The 18,853-nt window shown below is 39.7% G+C and overlaps 2 protein-coding genes across 10 annotated transcripts in view; one reads left to right on the forward strand and one right to left on the reverse strand.

Annotated features, from left to right (window-relative positions):
- The window catches only part of TCERG1 (transcription elongation regulator 1), a 60,518-nt gene extending 53,986 nt beyond the window's left edge, over nucleotides 1-6,532 (forward strand). For 8 of the 9 annotated variants that reach the window (XM_081230617.1, XM_081230618.1, XM_081230619.1 and 5 more), the window contains 4 exons: nucleotides 1,907-2,086; nucleotides 2,774-2,857; nucleotides 4,167-4,267; nucleotides 5,455-6,532. In XM_081230617.1, the coding sequence (XP_081086743.1) occupies nucleotides 1,907-2,086; nucleotides 2,774-2,857; nucleotides 4,167-4,267; nucleotides 5,455-5,656 (567 nt within the window). In that variant the 3' untranslated portion in view covers nucleotides 5,657-6,532. Of the gene's footprint in view, nucleotides 1-1,906; nucleotides 2,087-2,773; nucleotides 2,858-4,166; nucleotides 4,268-5,087; nucleotides 5,182-5,454 lie in introns of all 9 variants that reach the window. The other variant, XR_014015502.1, reaches the window with a different exon arrangement.
- Nucleotides 6,533-9,857: 3,325 nt separating this feature from the next.
- Nucleotides 9,858-11,120, reverse strand: GPR151 (G protein-coupled receptor 151; the record flags this gene model as incomplete). The annotated part of the gene is made up of 1 exon (XM_081233146.1): nucleotides 9,858-11,120. One exon carries the CDS (start codon nucleotides 11,118-11,120, stop codon nucleotides 9,858-9,860), a length of 1,263 nt encoding a protein of 420 aa, XP_081089272.1.
- Between the last annotated feature and the right edge of the window lie 7,733 nt (nucleotides 11,121-18,853).

Raw genomic sequence — 18,853 nt, forward strand, 5'->3', positions numbered from 1 at the left:
CTCATTAGTGGACATTTTAATATTCTTTAAATTGACTCAGAGATATAATTTAGTAAGTTACCTATAAAGTATTTTAAAATTGAGTACTTGGTATTAACATCATTAGAATAGGAAAACCCTAGTTATTTAAAATTTTCAGAGGTTTGATGTTTTGTATAAAAATTCATGATCTTTTAGTCTCAAAGCTTTTTAAAAAATTATCCTTGATGAAGTCATCTTAAATCATCACACACTTGCATGTCATAGTAATAAAGTGTGCTGAACATAAGTTCATCTTTTGATGATTTGGGTCATCATTGTGATGATCAGTTATTGTACATGTAGACGGTATGGAATGTAGGACTGGAGGTGTCCTGACCCCTGGGATTTTTTTTGAAAATCCTCCTGTATTATCCAGGGTTGTTGAGGTAGGTAGGGTTTTTTCTCCCTACACCGAATGCCCCCAGACCACTCTGCTGTTCTATTTGTTTTTTCCTCTTCTCTTTGTCACTGTCTCTCCTACTGTTGCTTTTCTTTCTTTCAACAAGGCTCTTCTCATCACTCCTGTTGCTTCTTCTGATTTCTTCCCTTGCTTCTGCTGATCTGTTTTCAATGACTTTTTTCCATTCTCTGGACAATTACAGTTTCTTGTTTTCTCTCTCTGCCTCTGCTTCCCCCAAATTCATCCTCTGTATTGCAATCACAGAAGTCTTTGTAAAAAGCAAATCTGATGCTTTTGTCACTCTCCCTGTTACTTGAAGAAGGTAAAGGTCCTCCCTACTTCTGGAAGTTAGCTACATTTCAAATTCAGTCTCCTTAGCATAATATAAAAAACTGTTCATTCCTTGACTCCCTACCTTCATATTACCTTATCCTCTTTGGTTTCCTCTCTTGCCCCCTAAGCTGTAGCTTTGCTGAACTTACCTTTAATGAACCATACTTAGTTTAATGAATGCTACCATTACACATGCCAATCCCTTCACCTATAATGCTTTTAAAATTCCCACCACAGTGGCAAACTTTGTCATTCTTGAGGAGCACACTCAAGTATCTCTCTGTAAGGCTGATCCTGACCCATCTGGGCAGATTTGATCTCACTGTTGCCATTTACCAAACTTGTGCTCAGCATATACCTTTGCAGCACTTATTACATGTTAGTGCAGTTCTTTGCTTATATGCCTATCTTCCCTACAAAAAGTAAGCCCTTTGAAGGAAGACATAACTGTGTTATTTATTTAGTATTCCCAGTGCCAAGTTCAGTGTTCACCTGACATGTTCTTAGGTGCTTGATAAATGTTGGTTAAATAAATGTTTCTATATTTTTCTTCTTTCTTACTTTTCTGTCTTTTCAGCATCCCGTATTTCGTAGCATTGGCAGCATTGTGACTTAACTTGTAATGCCATTACCATCCATGCAGCGTACCTTTCTGCTGGTTGCTGAACCAGCCAGACCTGTTATCTTGTTAATGAAGTTAATTCCTGCTTGTGTGTGAAAGTGTCACTCCAATATGTAGTTAAGTCCCAAATTGAGCTCAAGAAAAAATTTTTTTATCTGGTGAGCTGCTTGTGCTGTGAGATGGTATATTTCCTCTTTTATTTATATCCATTTCTACTACTACCAGAAGTTGGTAAGATGTTCAGTAGAGTACCTAGGTACTTAAAGTTCTTAGGGACCATGGTTGATGGGAGATAGCTTCTCTTCATCCTTGCCACCTCTAAACCCATACTACATAACTTAGGTGAGCTCTGGGAGGTGAGATTTCTGGCTTAAAGAAGTAGATTTTCAGTGACTGCTTGACTAAGATGGAGTCATCAGAAACTTCTTTTATTAAGTGTATTGTTCCTAAACCAAATAAATGAGTCTTTTATTGATGAAATAATGAAAAGGTAAGTCTGTTTGGTGATAGATACCATTCTCTGTTTTTAGGTACGTTCTTCAGATGTGTCCTGGTCTGATACTCGGAGGACTCTTCGGAAAGATCACCGCTGGGAATCTGGATCCTTGTTGGAAAGAGAGGAGAAAGAGAAGCTTTTTAATGAACACATTGAAGCACTTACCAAAAAGAAGAGGGAGCACTTTAGGCAACTTTTGGATGAAACTTCTGCAGTAAGCGGCTCTTACTTTTCTACTTTAATCTAGATGAATCTTTGTTAATAATTCCCAAAGTAAAACATTGATATGACTTTTAATGTCATTCTCTTTAGACCCATTACTGGAGTTCATGGGTTTTATGACACTTTCTTCTCTGATTTTTTTATTTACTTAAGTAAAATGTTGATGGTACTTCCACTGTTTAGAAGTTACTTCCTTTTGCAGTTATTAAGTTCGTATCTGCTCCCTTTGTAATTCCATATGTCCTTAGCTGTGTGTGATCATTGATGCTTCCTGATGATAGAGTTAATAGATTCCTTCTTTTGCTCCATTTTCAATTTGGTACCGTGGCCCTCTTGTTTGGCAGTTTGTACCCTCTGTTCAGGTTTTGCTCCTATTTATCTGATCTCTCTTTGGTGATGGTTTCTTCAGAAGTTACGATGTTGCCCATGGAGATACAGGGTTTGCAGGTGATTGTCTTAGGTCACCTTGAAAGTATGGCCATGAACATAACTCTTTTGGCAAGCCAACAAAAAGAAATTGCATTAAAGCTGCTTCCCTGTCCCTAACTTAGTCCAGTTATGCCTGGGCATTACAAGAGATTGCAGGTCAGTGTAATATTATGTACTATATGTGCTGCAGTTTGATCCCCTCAATAAATGTGAGTTCTATTTATGTTTTTTATTCACTTGTCTTTCAAAGATTACCTTAACATCCACGTGGAAAGAAGTAAAAAAAATCATTAAGGAAGATCCTCGGTGCATTAAGTTCTCCTCCAGTGACAGGGTAAGAAAATTTTGTCTGAGATTTACTTTCAGTTTATAAATATTAATTGGGTGCTTAATCAGCAGCACTAGTATCTTGACTGAAATGAAGTTGATGGTTTTAAGTGAATAACTTTTAAGTGTATGAGACATAAATCTGAATTTCAAGTTTATATTTTCTTTCTTGTACAGTATATTAACAAGATAGCACAAGAGGAACTTTAAAAATTTAATCCTTGGGGTTAAACCTGTGTTTTGGGATCTTCTAAGAGACTAATGAAGCTATAGTTTTTATTTATTGTGTAGTCAGGTCCCACTAGATAGATATTATTCAGCCTGGCAATTGGTACCAGGCTATCAAAGTGCTTGACTCTTACAGCCACGCTAGCAGAAAAACATAACATGATCTCTAGTTCTTGTATGCTCCAGAAACTTTGGAGTAGGGGAACCTCAGATGTGTGAGGTTTGTAGAAGCTGAGCTCTCTTCTGGTGCACTTTGGCTCCTGTGTAGAAGAACTCACCAAGGGTCTGAAATAGTGAATGATGTCAAGGAAAGTGTAGCTTATTCCAGTCCATTTTGTCCCTCAGCCTTCATATGTTCCTTCTTCCCATCATTCTGTCCTGGTTGGTTTCTCTAGGTCTAGAGTCCAAAAAGCCCATGATCTAATAGTCTTCCCCCTCCTACTCCATTAGGTGGAATTTTAGATGTGTGGACCGCAAAATATACGTGGTTGGAAAAGAGTGGTAGACGGATAGCTGAGAGATCCAGTCTCAGTCTCTAACTTCTCTGATTTTTAGAATTGATAATAAGGTCTTTTTTTTTTTTTTTTAAAGCTCAGAGTTTATACTTATCTTTGCTATTCCCTTACCAAGCTCCCTTACTGAGCTAAACGCTCAGTTGAACTTTAAAGTTCTGAGCATTATCTTATAAACTATGCCACATTATTTTTGTGCTTAAAGATATAAATACAGTCTGTAGGAATGCACATTTAACCCTTAATTTCCTTATTTTTATGAGTGTGTACTCCTTGAGGTTGTTATGAAGGGTAAAGGAGATACCTTATAAAACCCTCAGCACAGTGTAGCACATAGCAAGCCCTGAAGTTTTAGCTACTACTAATACATGGTTTGTCATTCTTGCTTTTTCCCTTAAAAATGTACACTGCAGATTTTCCTTTTTAATGAATGTTACATGGATAAAATGTACCTTATTGCCTTTTTCGTTTGAATTATTTTATGTCGTGACTTACAGGTTGCTTGTTTAATAAATAATTGATACTAATTTTGGAATTAGTAGAATTTTCCCCCCTAATCTTACTGTCTTTTTGCAGAAAAAACAAAGAGAGTTTGAAGAATACATCAGAGACAAATACATCACAGCCAAAGCTGACTTCAGGACGCTTTTGAAAGAGACCAAATTTATAACATATAGGTGTGTGCAATGAAATGTTTCATATCAGCAGTCATTGTCTTTACTAGTCCTTACTCTGATGGCCAAAGCATACTTTGCATTCACACACATGTTGACATTATTAATTTTTAGGAATAAGAAGAAGGCAACTTTATCAAAGATTGAATACAGCCCATATCTACCCTTACCTTTTTTCTTTCTTTTTCTCTTTTTTTTCAAAGAAAGGGCCCAGATGTTAATTCTTATTTTGTGTTACCCACCCATCCAGTTTTTAAACATACTTTTGTTTTCACTTCACTGCTTTTTTAGAAGTATTTCCAAATATATAAGAATTGTATTTCATGAAGAGACTAAAAAAAAAAATCTTTCACTATCAATTATCTTTGCTTCCTCTGAAGACTATTCAGTGTTCATTCTAAAGCTTGAAATCATCTTATATGAGCTCAGTAAAAACATTTTTTTCTCAGAGGAAAGCAGTTTGCTGGATACTTTTAAATTAAAATTTTAAATTACAAAATCAGAGCTTTAAAACAAATTTTCTCTGTAACATACCCAGTAGTTCCCCACCCCCAGCAAGTTGTCATCGGGAGAACAATTTTACATTGCTTAGCAATCAGTATACAGGAAACCATTTTTGTTTCATGCTCCAGCTTTTCTTCTTTTAAGAGAAAAATTTGAAACATCTTAATGAAGGGTATGTGCACGGGAGGATAGATAGTGCTGAGGGTGTGGTTTTTAGGTATTTTGTGATTGGATTTTTTGGTCAGGATCCTTAATGTTTTGCATCAGCTTGGGCTTTTAAATTAGATGTGAAGTAAGACTTCTTTCTACATTTTTATAGTTAATTTAGTGAAAGATGTGAAAGTGAAAGCTTGTGAAAGATGCTGGGATTGGCAGCCCCGCAGACTGAAGTCCTCTGTTCATCCACAGAACAGGTACAGCACGGGCAAGATTTACCCACCCACCCTCAGCCCTGATCTGGAGGGACCACCAGTAGGGGTGGGAGGGTAATTCAGCTTCTGAGGCCCTTTCACTCCTTGGAGTCTTTGCTGAGGCGACTTACAAAGGTGACCACTGCAGTGAATTTTTCTTAAAAAAAAAAAAAAAAAATGGAAACACAATTAGGAACTAGATGGACATTTCCAGCTCATTTCTGAAAGACCTATGAACAGCAGTCAGTAATTCTTGGACTTCTTTTCTTATTTCAGATCCAAAAAGCTAATCCAGGAATCTGATCAGCACCTGAAAGATGTAGAAAAAATTTTGCAGAATGACAAACGGTATCTAGTACTAGACTGTGTGCCAGAGGAGAGGCGCAAACTGATTGTGGCATATGTGGATGACCTGGATCGCCGGGGTCCACCCCCACCTCCCACAGCATCAGAGCCCACAAGACGATCAACAAAATAATTCTGAATACTCTTCCACAGGGGTGTCTGTTAATTCAAAACGCTTGCATGAGCCAATTTTCAGGTTTTTACATGTATGTGCATTAGTCAAACTATTGCAAAACCATCTGATGAACAGAAGGAGAAGCATCCGTGAACAGTTTCTGAACAGAGAACACTTTGGAAATATTTATGCTTTTCTTTGTGTGGCATGACTGACTTGCATACTCAAATATAGGCTGTCTCTAGTAAATCTAAAATCTTGAAGCTAAAAAATTATCCTTTTATGAGGTGTGGAAGTCAGTGACTTTTGGTGACGTTCTTTCTAGCAGTGTTACAATACATGCAAGACGTAAGAGCATTTGTGGTTTGAACTTGCAAGATGCAGATACCACAGACTCCAGAAAAACCTAAGTTGGGGTTTGTTTTGTTTTGATTTTGTTTTTTAAAGCGGGTAAAAGACAAAACACTGAAAATTGAATTCTTATCTTCCAGAGGCTAAGATTATTATAATGGACATACTTTTACCTTTGTCTCTAAAGAACACTTTAGTTTTATTTGTTCACTTATGTGCTTTGATTATCCCCTTTGAATTATAGGCCAAGTCTTGTTGTTTAGCCTAAGAGAAGATTTATTTAGTAATTTCTTCTCAGGTATGGAACCACGGTCGTAACTAACATGTTGACCAGACTAGGACTGCTGGTTAAAAACATTTTATTCACCATTAAGTGATCTTTATCAATATTCTGGATTAGACAACAAATTACCTTTCTTGGGTGTTCCCTGTAAACTGTACTCCTATTTGAATGTTAAATTTTTGTTTCTAAAGTTTAATTTTAAGATGTTTGAATGTTCAGTTTATGTATTTGAACTACAATAAACCAACCCTTTTTATATACGTGGATTGTATATGATTATTGTTATGTAATTTATAAATACTTCTTTTAAGCCTGTTCTTAATTTGGCACAAAGAAAGTTTAAATTTTGAATATCGCATCATTTTAAAAGGCTTGAATATAATAAATTACCTGCATCATAAAAGGGAAGGAATTCGTGAAGAACCATTTTGGTGCTCAGTCTCTTAGCAGTATCTTATTGCTTCATAGCAAGAAGATGCTGGTTTTTGTCTGTCTGTTTTCTTGTTTTTGTCTTTTATATTAACATATTGATGATGAATGCCTTTTTGGACTCCTTTCAATGTGTCATGCACATCATACCGTGAAACTTACCTTTGATTCCCAATCGCTCTTTCTAGCTTTACTTCCCCAGTTTAAAAAGATCCCTCTATTTCATTTCTTCATAGATTTCTAGTTTGAGTTACCACATAAACAAAATGTTTAAGAAAAATATATGTTAACAGGATAAATTGTTTTCCCTGTTACCTCACACCTGCTATGATTGCAGCAAAACCTAAAAAAAGGGACAACGGTATTTGTATATGTTGTATGCATACAGACCCAGACATGCATCACACACATACAAAAGTACAGTCACATCTCTGTGACTTAGTGCTTAGCTTAAATATATGAAGCGCCACAGAAATGATGTGAGTTCTATATGTAGAAACCTGGAGTGGGTTATCTGACTAAAGTCTAACCTATAAAATTGGTAATTAGCAGGATTTTTTAAAAATCCATTGAGTGATTTTGAAGCTTGTCAGAAGTGAAACAAAATGTGTGCCCAAAGGAACACAACTATTATAGAATAGGACTGTCCTACAAAGGTGGAAGTTTCTAGAATGCTTTATTTTGTTATTCTGAATTCCACATAATATTATTTGCCTACTCACTATGTTCCATTTCTCACCATAGAAAAGTGTGAAGAAAATGGTTTGGTGATACCTATTTTAATTTCCTACTTTTGCTGTAAAGTATTTGGGATTAATGTTTCACGTAAGGTGTAAATCAAACTTTTCTATGCAGATTTCTTAAAGGGAGCGAGGACTTTGTATATTAGGTTTTTTTTTTTTAATTGAAGTATAGTTGATTTACTATGTCATGTTAGTTTCAGGTTACAGCAGAGTGATTCAGTTATACATATGTATATACTTTTTCAGGTTCTTTTCCCTTATAGGTTATTACAAGATAGTATAGTTTCCTGTGCTATACAGTAGGCCCTTGTTCATCTGTTTTATATAGAGTAGTATGTGTATATTAATCCCAAGCTCCTGCCCCCCATTTATCCCCCTGCCCCCTGCCCCCCATTAGGTTCTTAATGACAGGGTCATTGTAATTACATTGTGTTTCAGTATCTTCATTTTGATGTGGAGCTTATCAGCAAGCTCTAAAAATACATGGTTTGTCACGCTCTGATACCTGTGCAAGTGTTAAGGTCTGACCTCCCTGTAAAGCCCCCTTGTGCAATGATGATTTCGAAAGCAGCATTCAAGACAAAGACAGCTTTAAGCCTCCAAAACTATCTGAAGTAAAACATAATTGTTTTTATTTGTTTACAAGTTAAAATGTCACACAGTGAAAGCTTACATCCTACATTTACTAAAGATAATGAACATAAAAATATTTAATTCAAATAGTTCATCCAGTTTTAAAGGTAATCCAATTATATAACTATTGTCTAACAAGACAGTATTTTAGGTACTTGGGTTAACTGTGCTCTTGTGAGCCTTAAAATGAAATATGTTATGAACCAAGGCAAAAAGCCTTACCTTCTGTGTTAAAATAGCAAATCATGACCATTTATAAAGAACAAACCAAAAACCCCACAGACTGTACATTAAAAAAAATTTCATCCACAGCATATTTTTATATTTTCTCCACTGCTTGCCCTAAGTGCAGTTTCTTTGTTTTTTTTTTGTTTTTCAGAGAGAACCACTCAGTGAAAATATCCCAGAATTCCATTAGAGTAACCAAGAATCATGGGTAAATGTCTTTATTTAATAGGGGAAGAAATGTATCCTCATCGTTTTATTGGGTATGCTTTACCATGCTGTAAATTGAACAGTTACTGCTTGTTATTCAAATTATACTGGTAATACATTTTGGAATACAAAATTTTATCACTTTTTCTGTTAGCCAGATTCTCTGTCTTGTGTCCATTGAATTTTCTCTTTTCCATGCTAACTCTCTTTCTCTCTTCCTCCCTCCCTTTCTTCCTCTCTCTCTTTTTCCCCACTCCCCCCCCCCACCCGCCTTGGGTTACTCTTGATAGTCTTTGTAACTTAAAAACCCTGAGGTATTTTAAAAGTTGGGCAAGGTTCATGTTCAATGTTAGAGCTATGTTTAATGCTCATTTAACAAAAAAATGACCATCTTTATATTTGAGGGTTACATTCACCAATTAATACCTTTATCATTAACCATAATGGTATGGTTAACAATAACATAGCTTATAGTTTATCTTGAGAGAAAGAAGATTTGGGGAGAAACATTGATTTCAGCTTGTAGAAGATTGTCTCCTGCTACTCTTTGGAAGAGGAGTTAATTGGGAGGAGAATTAAGGGTGGTTTTTAAGTTCTTTCTCAAAATCAGAATATAGAATATCATGATAGGCTGCTAAAATCCCCAGACTTAGAAACTGAAGACTCACAAAGGTGCTTTAAAAAGATCAATGAAGCAGATTTTAGTATAAGGCAAAGTCTGAATTTACTTAAACTTAGCCAAAATAAACCATGGTTTGAAATTAGCCCAGAATTGGAATAAGGTGATGTTCCTTATTCTTCAACCTTCAGTCATGGAAATTCTGTATGGATATTCATCAAGTAAATGAACATTTCTTAAGCAAATGAAGATAACATTAAAATTTATGTGTTAAAAATCTCAAGTAGAAGTAGATTTTGAGCTCTGGTTATGTGCAATAAGGTTTGATAGGTGAAGTTAGAGTTAGCAGGTTCAGGAAGAAACTAAACGTAAAGAGATTGAACCTTTGACAGATAAGCTCCACTCCAGCCAGTACACGGCTGGTCCTAAGGACTACCCAGTAAAACAGCCATTGTGGACAAGTGACAAAACAGCTGGCCTTTCTAATCACTTGTGACAGAAGCATCTTCAAACAACACAGTTAATTCTTTGGATAACCAGGTTATAACATAGTTATTCTAATACGGTGTCCTACTTACCAGATTGCACATTTTGGAAATGCAGACTGTGAAGCCTTTTTGTAATTCCTAATGGTAATTTTATTATGTTTCATATGGCAAAGTCAACAATATTGATAAGCAGCATTACAAATAAATAACAGTAATCGCAATTTGTTTTGCTTTGAAACTATTTATCACCATCTCCTGTCTCTTTGTGTTCCCAGGGGATAGGGTCATTGTCCTGTACACAAGGGACTGTGTCTCTCTCATGCCAAAACTGCTCTACATCAGGGAGGATGGGAATCTCTGCCTTCTCAGCTTTCTCTTTGCTGGATGAGGGAGAGCCAGTTTTCTCTTTCTCTGGTATGGATGATGGGGATTCTGGAGATGGAACATTGTCAGGAAGGACCTGTGAGTTACCAGCGGGTGTTTCCTGAGACTCTGAAGCAGTTGGATGTTTTTTGGTTATCCATTTCCATGAGCCTTTTAAGCCTTCCTTGGACTCCTCTGACATCACTAGAAAAATGAGAGGATTTGCTGAAGAGATGGAAAACATTAGGACTTGAGACAGGGCTATAAAACCTTGCGGTGGGGCCGGGCCTCCAGCTTTCAGATGCCACATCCACAGCCACGCTATCCATTCAGGGAGCCACAGAATAGTGGAGGTGATGGCAATGCTCAGCAACATCACTGTGAGTTGCTTTGAGTGCATCTGGCTTCTAAGATTTTGAGTCTTAGTTCCTCGTTTCTGACATTGGCCATAAGCTCTCCAGAAATAAAAGCCGGCAAAGAGTAACGGAAGGCAAAATACCAGGAGAGGGTAGAGCTTACCAAACATTGACATGAACTCTTTGGCCATAGCGGGTACATCCATGAGGCACATTTCCACGCCTGCGTGATGCCTGGTGGTGCTAAAGAACCATTCTGGCAGGGGTAGCAGGCTAGCCACGGCCCAGATGGCTGCCAGCACTGACCAGGTGGTGCAGTTGTGGATATTTTCTTGCTTGGCTGGGTCACGTGCATACATGAAGCATACTTTGGCCACTGCAACGATGGTCAGGCTCTTGGCTGCCATGCACGTGTGGATGAACCAGTCAGAGGACTTGCAGACAAACCAGCCTAGATCCCAAACCCCTTTGGAGTATGCTGTAGCTCGGACAGGTGCAGAAAACATCAGGAGAGAGAGATCAGCCAGGCTGAGATTCAGAATCAGGGAGTGGATCATGGATGGCTTTCCTTTCCAAGCACTGTGGAGGAGGATGCCAATCACGCACAGATTCCCCACGAAGCCCACCAGGCAGACAGCCACCAAGAGAGCTGGGACTATGGTCCTCCAGTCCTTGGAGTCAGAGGGCAGGTACCCACCGGCAAAGTGGAGGTGAGCAAAGGACCCGTTCATGGTGCTGGAGTTGGAGTCTGCCAAGGCAGCTGTCAGCATCCCCCTTTCCATCCAGCTTCTACTTGCAGAAGTTAGCTTCTATTTGTCTTTCTGCCTTGGCTCTTTTGTGTAGGAAGTAAATACGTCATCGTCAGTGTCAACTGACACCTCTGGACCCTCCTCTTGCTTATTTCCTGAGAGCAGACTGTGGAAGAAGTTTGACTGCTAAGCTCGTCTCTGCTGCGTGTGCTATTTCTTGCCTGCACTGAGTGACAAGCCGCAGGAGAGCATGGCTGCTGCTCATTAGCAAGTCTAATATCAGACTGTCAGCTCTTTGGAGTAAAAAACTCCCCAATATACCCATCAATGATAAATGAGGAGAACATACATGTAAGTGAGTTATGTTCCTGGGGGGTCACTAGAGCCAGTCAAGGCATTTATTTTCAACTAGCTGTTTCTAAAGTTAGACCTCCGTCTGTAATACAGTAAACACCACATCTGAATAACCGAGTCTTTTACACTTAGGCACGTATTAGAATCACCTGCATGGCTTGAACCAGCAGGTCTGGAGTAGGGCCCTAAAATTTGCATTTCTAACAAGTTCCCAGGGGATGATGATGATGCGGGTTGGGGGAACCACACTTTTAAAGGAAGAACCAACACTGCTTTCCCCCTCCCCTCTGCAGGGTGAGCTTCCTCTTCTTTTACCAAACCCTCACCACCACTTCAGCCCCATCAACAGCTGGCTGAGGTCAAACACACGGAGCTAGATAATGAAAAAAAGCTGCTGGTAAGAAGTCCTATTAAAAAAATCTAATTATGGATTGCTCTAAGTTTAGTCTATTGCAAATTTTTTAGAGGTATTTTGGAGCACTGCATTAGAACGAGTTTACATACTAATAAGACTTTTAAACAAGTGATGGTGATTAAAGCAACCAAATGATGAATTAGGCTTCTTTTCAGAGAGAATTCCTAAAGGATTTACTGGCAAGTGAAATAAAAGGAAAATAATTTCTATGCAGAAGACATTTACGAGATTTTAAAGAAAATGACATTTTAAAGTTGGGAAAAGAAAAACTTCTTGGATAAAATGATTCTAGAACCAGTCTTGAAATTTTATAATGGGCAGTGGAAGGATACTCTGGAGGAGGTCAGAGGAGCTGGAATTGTTCAGGAAAAAGGGTTTGTGGAATTGAAAGGATTTTGTGTCCTACTCTGTGCTGAATCAGAAATGCTTAGTGTCATATAATGGAAAGTGTGCTGAGCTCAGAGTCTGACGACTGAGCTCTGGTTCTAACTGCTTTCACCAGTTTTTCTCTGGAATCTAAGGATTACATTTAAAATCTCCCCAAAGACTCAGAACTCAACAGATAAGTATTGACTCAATAAAAACGTAGTGAATATTAGGAAAGCTGTCCGTGGTGCTGGGTTACCTTTTCTGTTTTCTTTCCCTTTCCCTGTAAGAAGTAGCTGTATCTATGAAACAGTAAACGGGGGTAATTGTCTTGTCCCAGCAATTCGCAGTAACCCCCACTTAGTGCTGTGGACAATGAAATATCCTTAAGCCTCAATAGAACCACTTTTGAGGGTGAAGAGGCCCACACCATCTTCTAGGAAGGCAAACGGTGTGGGGGGGGCAGTATGCAGAGAAACACGTTGAGTACTGCTTAGAGCAAATGAATGTTTTGTGAATTACAGGCTACAGCAGAGCCAGTCCTACCTGATGTACGTGGAAGAGATGAGTTCAGGACCAGAAAACAAATACTACTTTACATTAGGGCTTATAAACTTGGCATGCTCAAGGCTCCTGAAGATACAGAAGACAAAAAGCTAAATGATTCAAGGAGGTTTTAACAGCATGAAAGTTTGATTCTAAATTTTTGTTTTGAAATAATTGCAAACTTATAAGGGAAAAAAAAAGCAAGAATAGTACAAAGAATTATCCTGTACACTTCATTCTGATTTTCTAATAACAGTTTGTGCGCACACTCTACACACACACACACACACACTTACTTGCATATATATACACACATAAACATACGTATTGTTTTCTGAACCATTTGAGAATTGGAAATGAATTTTTGAGTTTTCTTCCTGGATTATCATTAGATATAAAAATCAAAATGAGACTATGTGCTTCTAGCAAAAAGGAATTCTCTCCTTTGGCAACCCTCATTACCCAATCCAAGTTTCTGTTTGTCTTTTGATATATCAGCACTTGTGCATCTAGGTATTTGACAAATATAATATGTAGATTGTATCTGCTCTTTGTTTTAACATCATTTCCATTTAAAGGATAAGTGTAACTTAGCCAACCTAAAAGAAGAATTACATCATATGAATTTTTCTTATTTACATTATGAATTCAAGTTATTTTGATCTCTCTTGATAGCATATTCATTTAAAATACAGGATTAAATTATATGCGTGGTGGACATTTGTTAGGTTTCCTTATTTTTATTTATTTTGGGGAGTTGCCCCTTTCTTATTTGATAGAAGGGATCCTGGGGAAAAATGATACAGGTGAGGGGGATGGAGAAGTACAATACAGAAAAAAGACTGAGAGTGTTTGGGATGAAAACTGGAAACAACCCCTTACCCTCAGCCCAAAATGCTGGAAAGAACTCAACTATCCACCAGTTGGTGAATGGATAAAGAAACGGATGTATTCATACAACGGACTACTATTTAGCAATATAAAGGAATAAATACTACAACATGGAAGAACCTCACAAATACTATGCCAGTTGACAGAAGCCAGACACAAAGATGACGTATTGTGAGATTCCATTTATATGAAATGTCCAGAAAAGGCAAATCTATAGAGATGGAAAGTAGTGGTTCCCTGGAGCTAGGGGTGGGAAATGAGAGTGACTGCAAATGGGCACAAAGGACCTTTTTTGGGGTGAGGAAAATGTTCTCAATTGGGATCATGGGGATGGTTATAGAACTCTGTAAATGTACTGAAAACCTTGAATTGTACACTGAAAACGAGTGATTTTTATGGTACATAAATCATACCTCAATAAAACTGTTGTTGTTTTTTTATTTTTAAGAGTTATTTGGGATGGAGAAAAGATAAAGAGCAGATGTTTTTGCTCTTAGAATGCTGAGTAGCCTCCAGTATGAGGGGATATTCCATTCTGAAGCTGTGATTAAAATATATATATGGAGCCAGGGAGAGACTGACCTAGAAGGACCAAGCCAAAGGACAGTACTAGGTGGGAAAGGGCAGTGGGGAGAAGGGAGACCCAGAATGCTGGGATTCAGAACTTGCTGCCCCTGTTGCCTGGCTTCCCCAGCTTGGACATGGGCTTTCATCATAGCCTTCCCCCTCTGCTTCCACACTCCTGCTAAGACACTAGCAACAGGGCAGCCATCACACCCAAATACCTCAGCTGGGTTCCAGGCTACTTTTCCTTTCCCTGACAGGGACGCCACCCACAGTGATGATGCCAAGAGGTAACCCTTGGAAACTGAGAAACAGTAACAAAACAATGGAAAATCTGAGCCATAGACCTCTTTTTTTTTTTTTTTTTTAATTTTAAGTTACAAGGGACCTCAGACAACTTAATCCTCAAAAGAACCCAGGCAAAGCAAATTAGTGGCCAAGATTGTTAAGTGGCTTCTGATAAAAGCAGAACTAGGTGTGAGCTCTTAAACTAGAGTAAACTAGTTTACTTAAACTAGAGTAAAGTAGGTAAAGTTTATCCCATAGCTCAGTTCCAGGGAAGGGAAGATAATGAAAACAATCATTTATTGAGTGAGTCCTCGGTGCCAACTTCTGTGCTAAGCTTTCTATGCCCTGAGTCTTCACGATAGCTCCTGGAGATACTATTACTATCCCCTTCTTACAGATGATGACCCTGGGGCATAAAGAGGTGAATAACTCACCCGTGGGAATGTAGATCACACAGCTAGTAGATGAGAGAGCTGGTATAGAGACCCCCATGGGTCTGAGCCCCAAGTCAGGGTTCCAGAGCTGGTGTTCGTAAGCTGTGTGCTGTCCTGCCCCAGTAAGGATGTTGTGGGATACTCACTGTTCTCTAAGCATTGCGATTATGAAATTGGTCACTTCAACAAGCACGTATTGAGCCCTCTGGCACTGGGAATGTAAAGTCCGCGTATTTTTCTTTTCTTCTTTTCTGGGGACCTGGCATTGTGAGTCTAGGACAGGAGCTGGGGACCTGATATACCTTGGTCTAGGCGGTAAGTTGGGAACCTGGAACACCCTGGGTCTAAGAGGAGCTGGGTGCTTCTGACACCTGGGTCCAAGAGAGGATCCCAGCTACATAGGTATATGGGATTCCTGGGTCTAGAGTGGGAGCTGGCTGTCTGGGATCCCTCGGTCCTGGAGGGGGAATGGGTACCTTGGGTCCCCCAGTCCTGAATGGAAATTGGAAACCTGGATGATGCCTGGGTCCAGGAGAGAAGCTGAGGGCCTAGGATCAGAGTTTGGACCTTATGTGAAGCAGGTGTGGGGTGTGGAATTAGAGTCTGGGATCCCTTGGTCCTAGGAGGGAACCAAAGGGCCTAGACCCTTGAGTTCTGGAGGGGAGATGTTCCATGACTCCTGGAAGAGAAGTAGGGGCTCTAAATCCATCAGTAGAGAGAGAAGAAGGGGATATCTGGGTTTCCTCTCGCTCTCGGGCCACCCCACCCCTGGAAGGACCTGTCTCCAACGCCTCAAGGAGGCATGTGCCTGGCTCACCCACCCAGGCTCCTGGGGCACTAACCCAGATCTCGTGTATTTTTCTTTCAGTGAATATTTGCTGAGTCACTTCCCCTGGGCCAAACACAATGCCAACCCCTGGGAACCCACTGTGGTAGAAGGGTCCCTTTTCTAGAGGAGTTACCATGTAGTTGGAGAGGTGAACAAGCAAGAAGTTGCAATGACTGCGCTGCAAGATACCAGCTGATGATGCCTGCACGAGGGGTGCCTGGAGCGAACACACCAGTAAATAGCTGCTTCTCATCGAGAAGTTAGCATGGCTGGCTTTCGGGTTCTGAGAGTAAACTCCTTCCACCTGTGGGTTTTCAGGTTCTGAAGGTTGCAGGCAAAGCTCAGGGAGGAGCAGAGTGGGTCAGGTGTGGCTTCTTAACCAGCTGTACTTTGTTGGCTTGTAGAGCATGCTCAGTTCCGTCTCTGTGGGCAGTAGAAAACTGAGCTCTCGGGTGTGCACGCACTTTACCACCCTGCGCTCCCGCTCCCAAGGTCAGTAAAACACAGTTGGTGGTTCCTTCTTTGACAACAGTCTTGCTTTGCTGAAGCTTCCTTTCTCCAGTCCTCTGACGGTGCTCCTTTTTCGACCACAGCTCCTTGTTTTTGTGGTGGATCTTTTGCTGTGCGGCCTTCCTGAGTGACCTGTCCCAGTATTTCGTGTCCGGTGTCTTGGAGTGTTGTTCCAGGCTGAGGGCGCAAAGCTGAGTGACGCTCCATCTCTAAGGAAAGTGTTGGGTAAGTCTGGCTGGGTCTGAGTGGCCGCTCCTACAGGACAGACAACCCTCTCCCTCCTGCTTCTGCTGTTGGTTAGGTAGCTTTTTTTTTTTTTTTTTTGCGGTATGCGGGCCTCTCACTGTTGTGGCCTCTCCCGTTGCGAAGCACAGGCTCCGGACGCACACAGGCTCCGGACGCGCAGGCTCAGCAGCCATGGCTCAGGGGCCTAGCTGCTCCGTGGCATGTGGGATCTTCCCAGACCGGGGCACGAACCCGTTTCCCCTGCATCAGCAGGCGGACTCTCAACCACTGCGCCACCGGGGAAGCCCGGTTAGGTAGCTCTTAAGTCCACTGTCGGGAAGATGATGGAAGTAGATGGATTGTGCCGTTAGTTACGAAGCGGGCATCAAGTCTGGAAACATAGATCATTATCTTGTCATGTTATTTAACATCAATAACCATTTATTATGTGTTAGCACACATTTCCACACTGGATGGCCATCCAGTCTATTTCACATTCCACAGACTGGGAGTCAGGAGATCTGAACCCTTCCTTACAAAATGAGACTGTTAGATCTGCAAGGGACCCTTTTGGATTGTCTGTGTCACAACTTCATTTTCCAGATTGGAAGACAGATGCTCAGAAAGTGTAAGTGACCTGTTCTAGGTCACTTGGTTCCTTGGTAGCTGGGCACCAGCTGGGATCCAGGAATCTCAGCTGCTAGGTGGATGCTTTTTGTTCTTCATACTGTTTTGGACTTTTTCCTGCTGGGTTTTTTGCCTTTGTTAATAACTTGTGTTTTGACTTTATGGAAGATAAAATTTGGATGTAGATGTGAAGCCTCTTTGGAAAGCAAGAAGATGGTGAGAACATAAGGTAGTTGCATTGCACCAGCTTATGTAGAACTTAAACTTTCTTTTCTTGAAAAAAACAAATTTCTCGTCCTATCAAAACACAGCTGTGGTTAATATGATGATGTCTTTTCTTTTATGTTTTTTTTTCGGTGCAAGAGTTTGTTTGCTTTTTACATTGCTAGAATGCAAATTGTAATTGAAGCTCTGATTTTTGTTGTAATGTAATGAGAGGTGCTGATTGTCCAAAATGACCCTAGAGAGAACTGTCTCAGGGTTGATTTCACCACAGTGAAGACGACAGTCTGCTTTTTGTAGAGGCCATAGTCCTAGGAGAATAGCAAGTAAAGGACTAACATATATATATGGGCCCAGAATGGTTAAAATCATGCTTTGGATGCATGTTTTTTCAGGGTACAGTTTGCTGTGTGTTCTTACTGAATGACATGGCCCGTCATTTAGAGGAAAATCTAGTTGTTAAAAAAGAAATCAAAAATTTATTGCTATATCCACCTTGTACAGTGAATTTTTTTCACACTTTTTTTTAAAAAAGAGCTTTATTGAGATATAATTCACATACCATACGCTTCACCCATTGAATGTACAATTCAGTGGTTTTTGGTATTTTACTCTTTTCACATTCTTGCCCATCCTAAGTGGCTAGTGTAGATGTGACGCTCTCTTCAGCACTGCCTAGAGTTGTTTCCATGACTACTGAATCCAGCAGGTGGTGTGGCATCGTTGCACACGTCTCAGACATCCCAGGACTAGATGGGCTGGGGAGAAAATGGGCTGTGTTCAGAGATCTCACGCTAACGCAGTTTCTCGGGGGCCTATTAGAAAGGAGAGTACACCACCATCCCCAAGTCCCCGACTTTGCCCTCCTTTTTAAAATGGGAGAGGCAGCTCTTGTGTCTGTAGGTCTTGCCCTTCATGTTTACTCTTGGGAGGAAAAAAAGTTAAAAAAAATGTTTTAAAAAATCTTCAATAATATCATATTCCAAATCCTGGAAAGAAAAAATGTTTGGATGGAAAGGAAGGAGGGGTTGAATTTGATTTCAAATGTTTCAACCTGGGTACAAAACACTGTCAATCAGCTTTTCTGCTGAGTGCATTAAAACAAAACCTTTTCACACTTTTCGGTCCCTCACAAATCCTTGCTGAAAGTTCAGGAAATTCTTCTAAAAGTTTAAAACTTTCCACTGTATGCATTATTTTACCCTTATTCAGTAGTTGTAATTGAGAAGTTGAAATATGGAAGTTTGATTTATTCTTGTAATGTCTATAATGTTTACCTTCATAAAAATTTTTAATATTAGGTAAAAGAGGTGATAATGTTATCATTGTGTAGAAGAAACTGAAGCACCCCAGAGGTTTTGACTTTCTGGTAGTTACAAAACTTGTTAGTTACTGAACTGAGAGAGACCCTGGATTCCTGATTCTGGTTCCATTTCTTCCTACCAGATCAGGCTCCCAACGGGACATCAGTATATTGAAAGATGTTTTCAGGTGT

The sequence above is a fragment of the Mesoplodon bidens genome, assembly GCF_964165515.1.
Source record: "Mesoplodon bidens genome assembly, chromosome: 4".
NCBI classification, from domain to species: Eukaryota; Metazoa; Chordata; class Mammalia; order Artiodactyla; family Ziphiidae; genus Mesoplodon; species Mesoplodon bidens.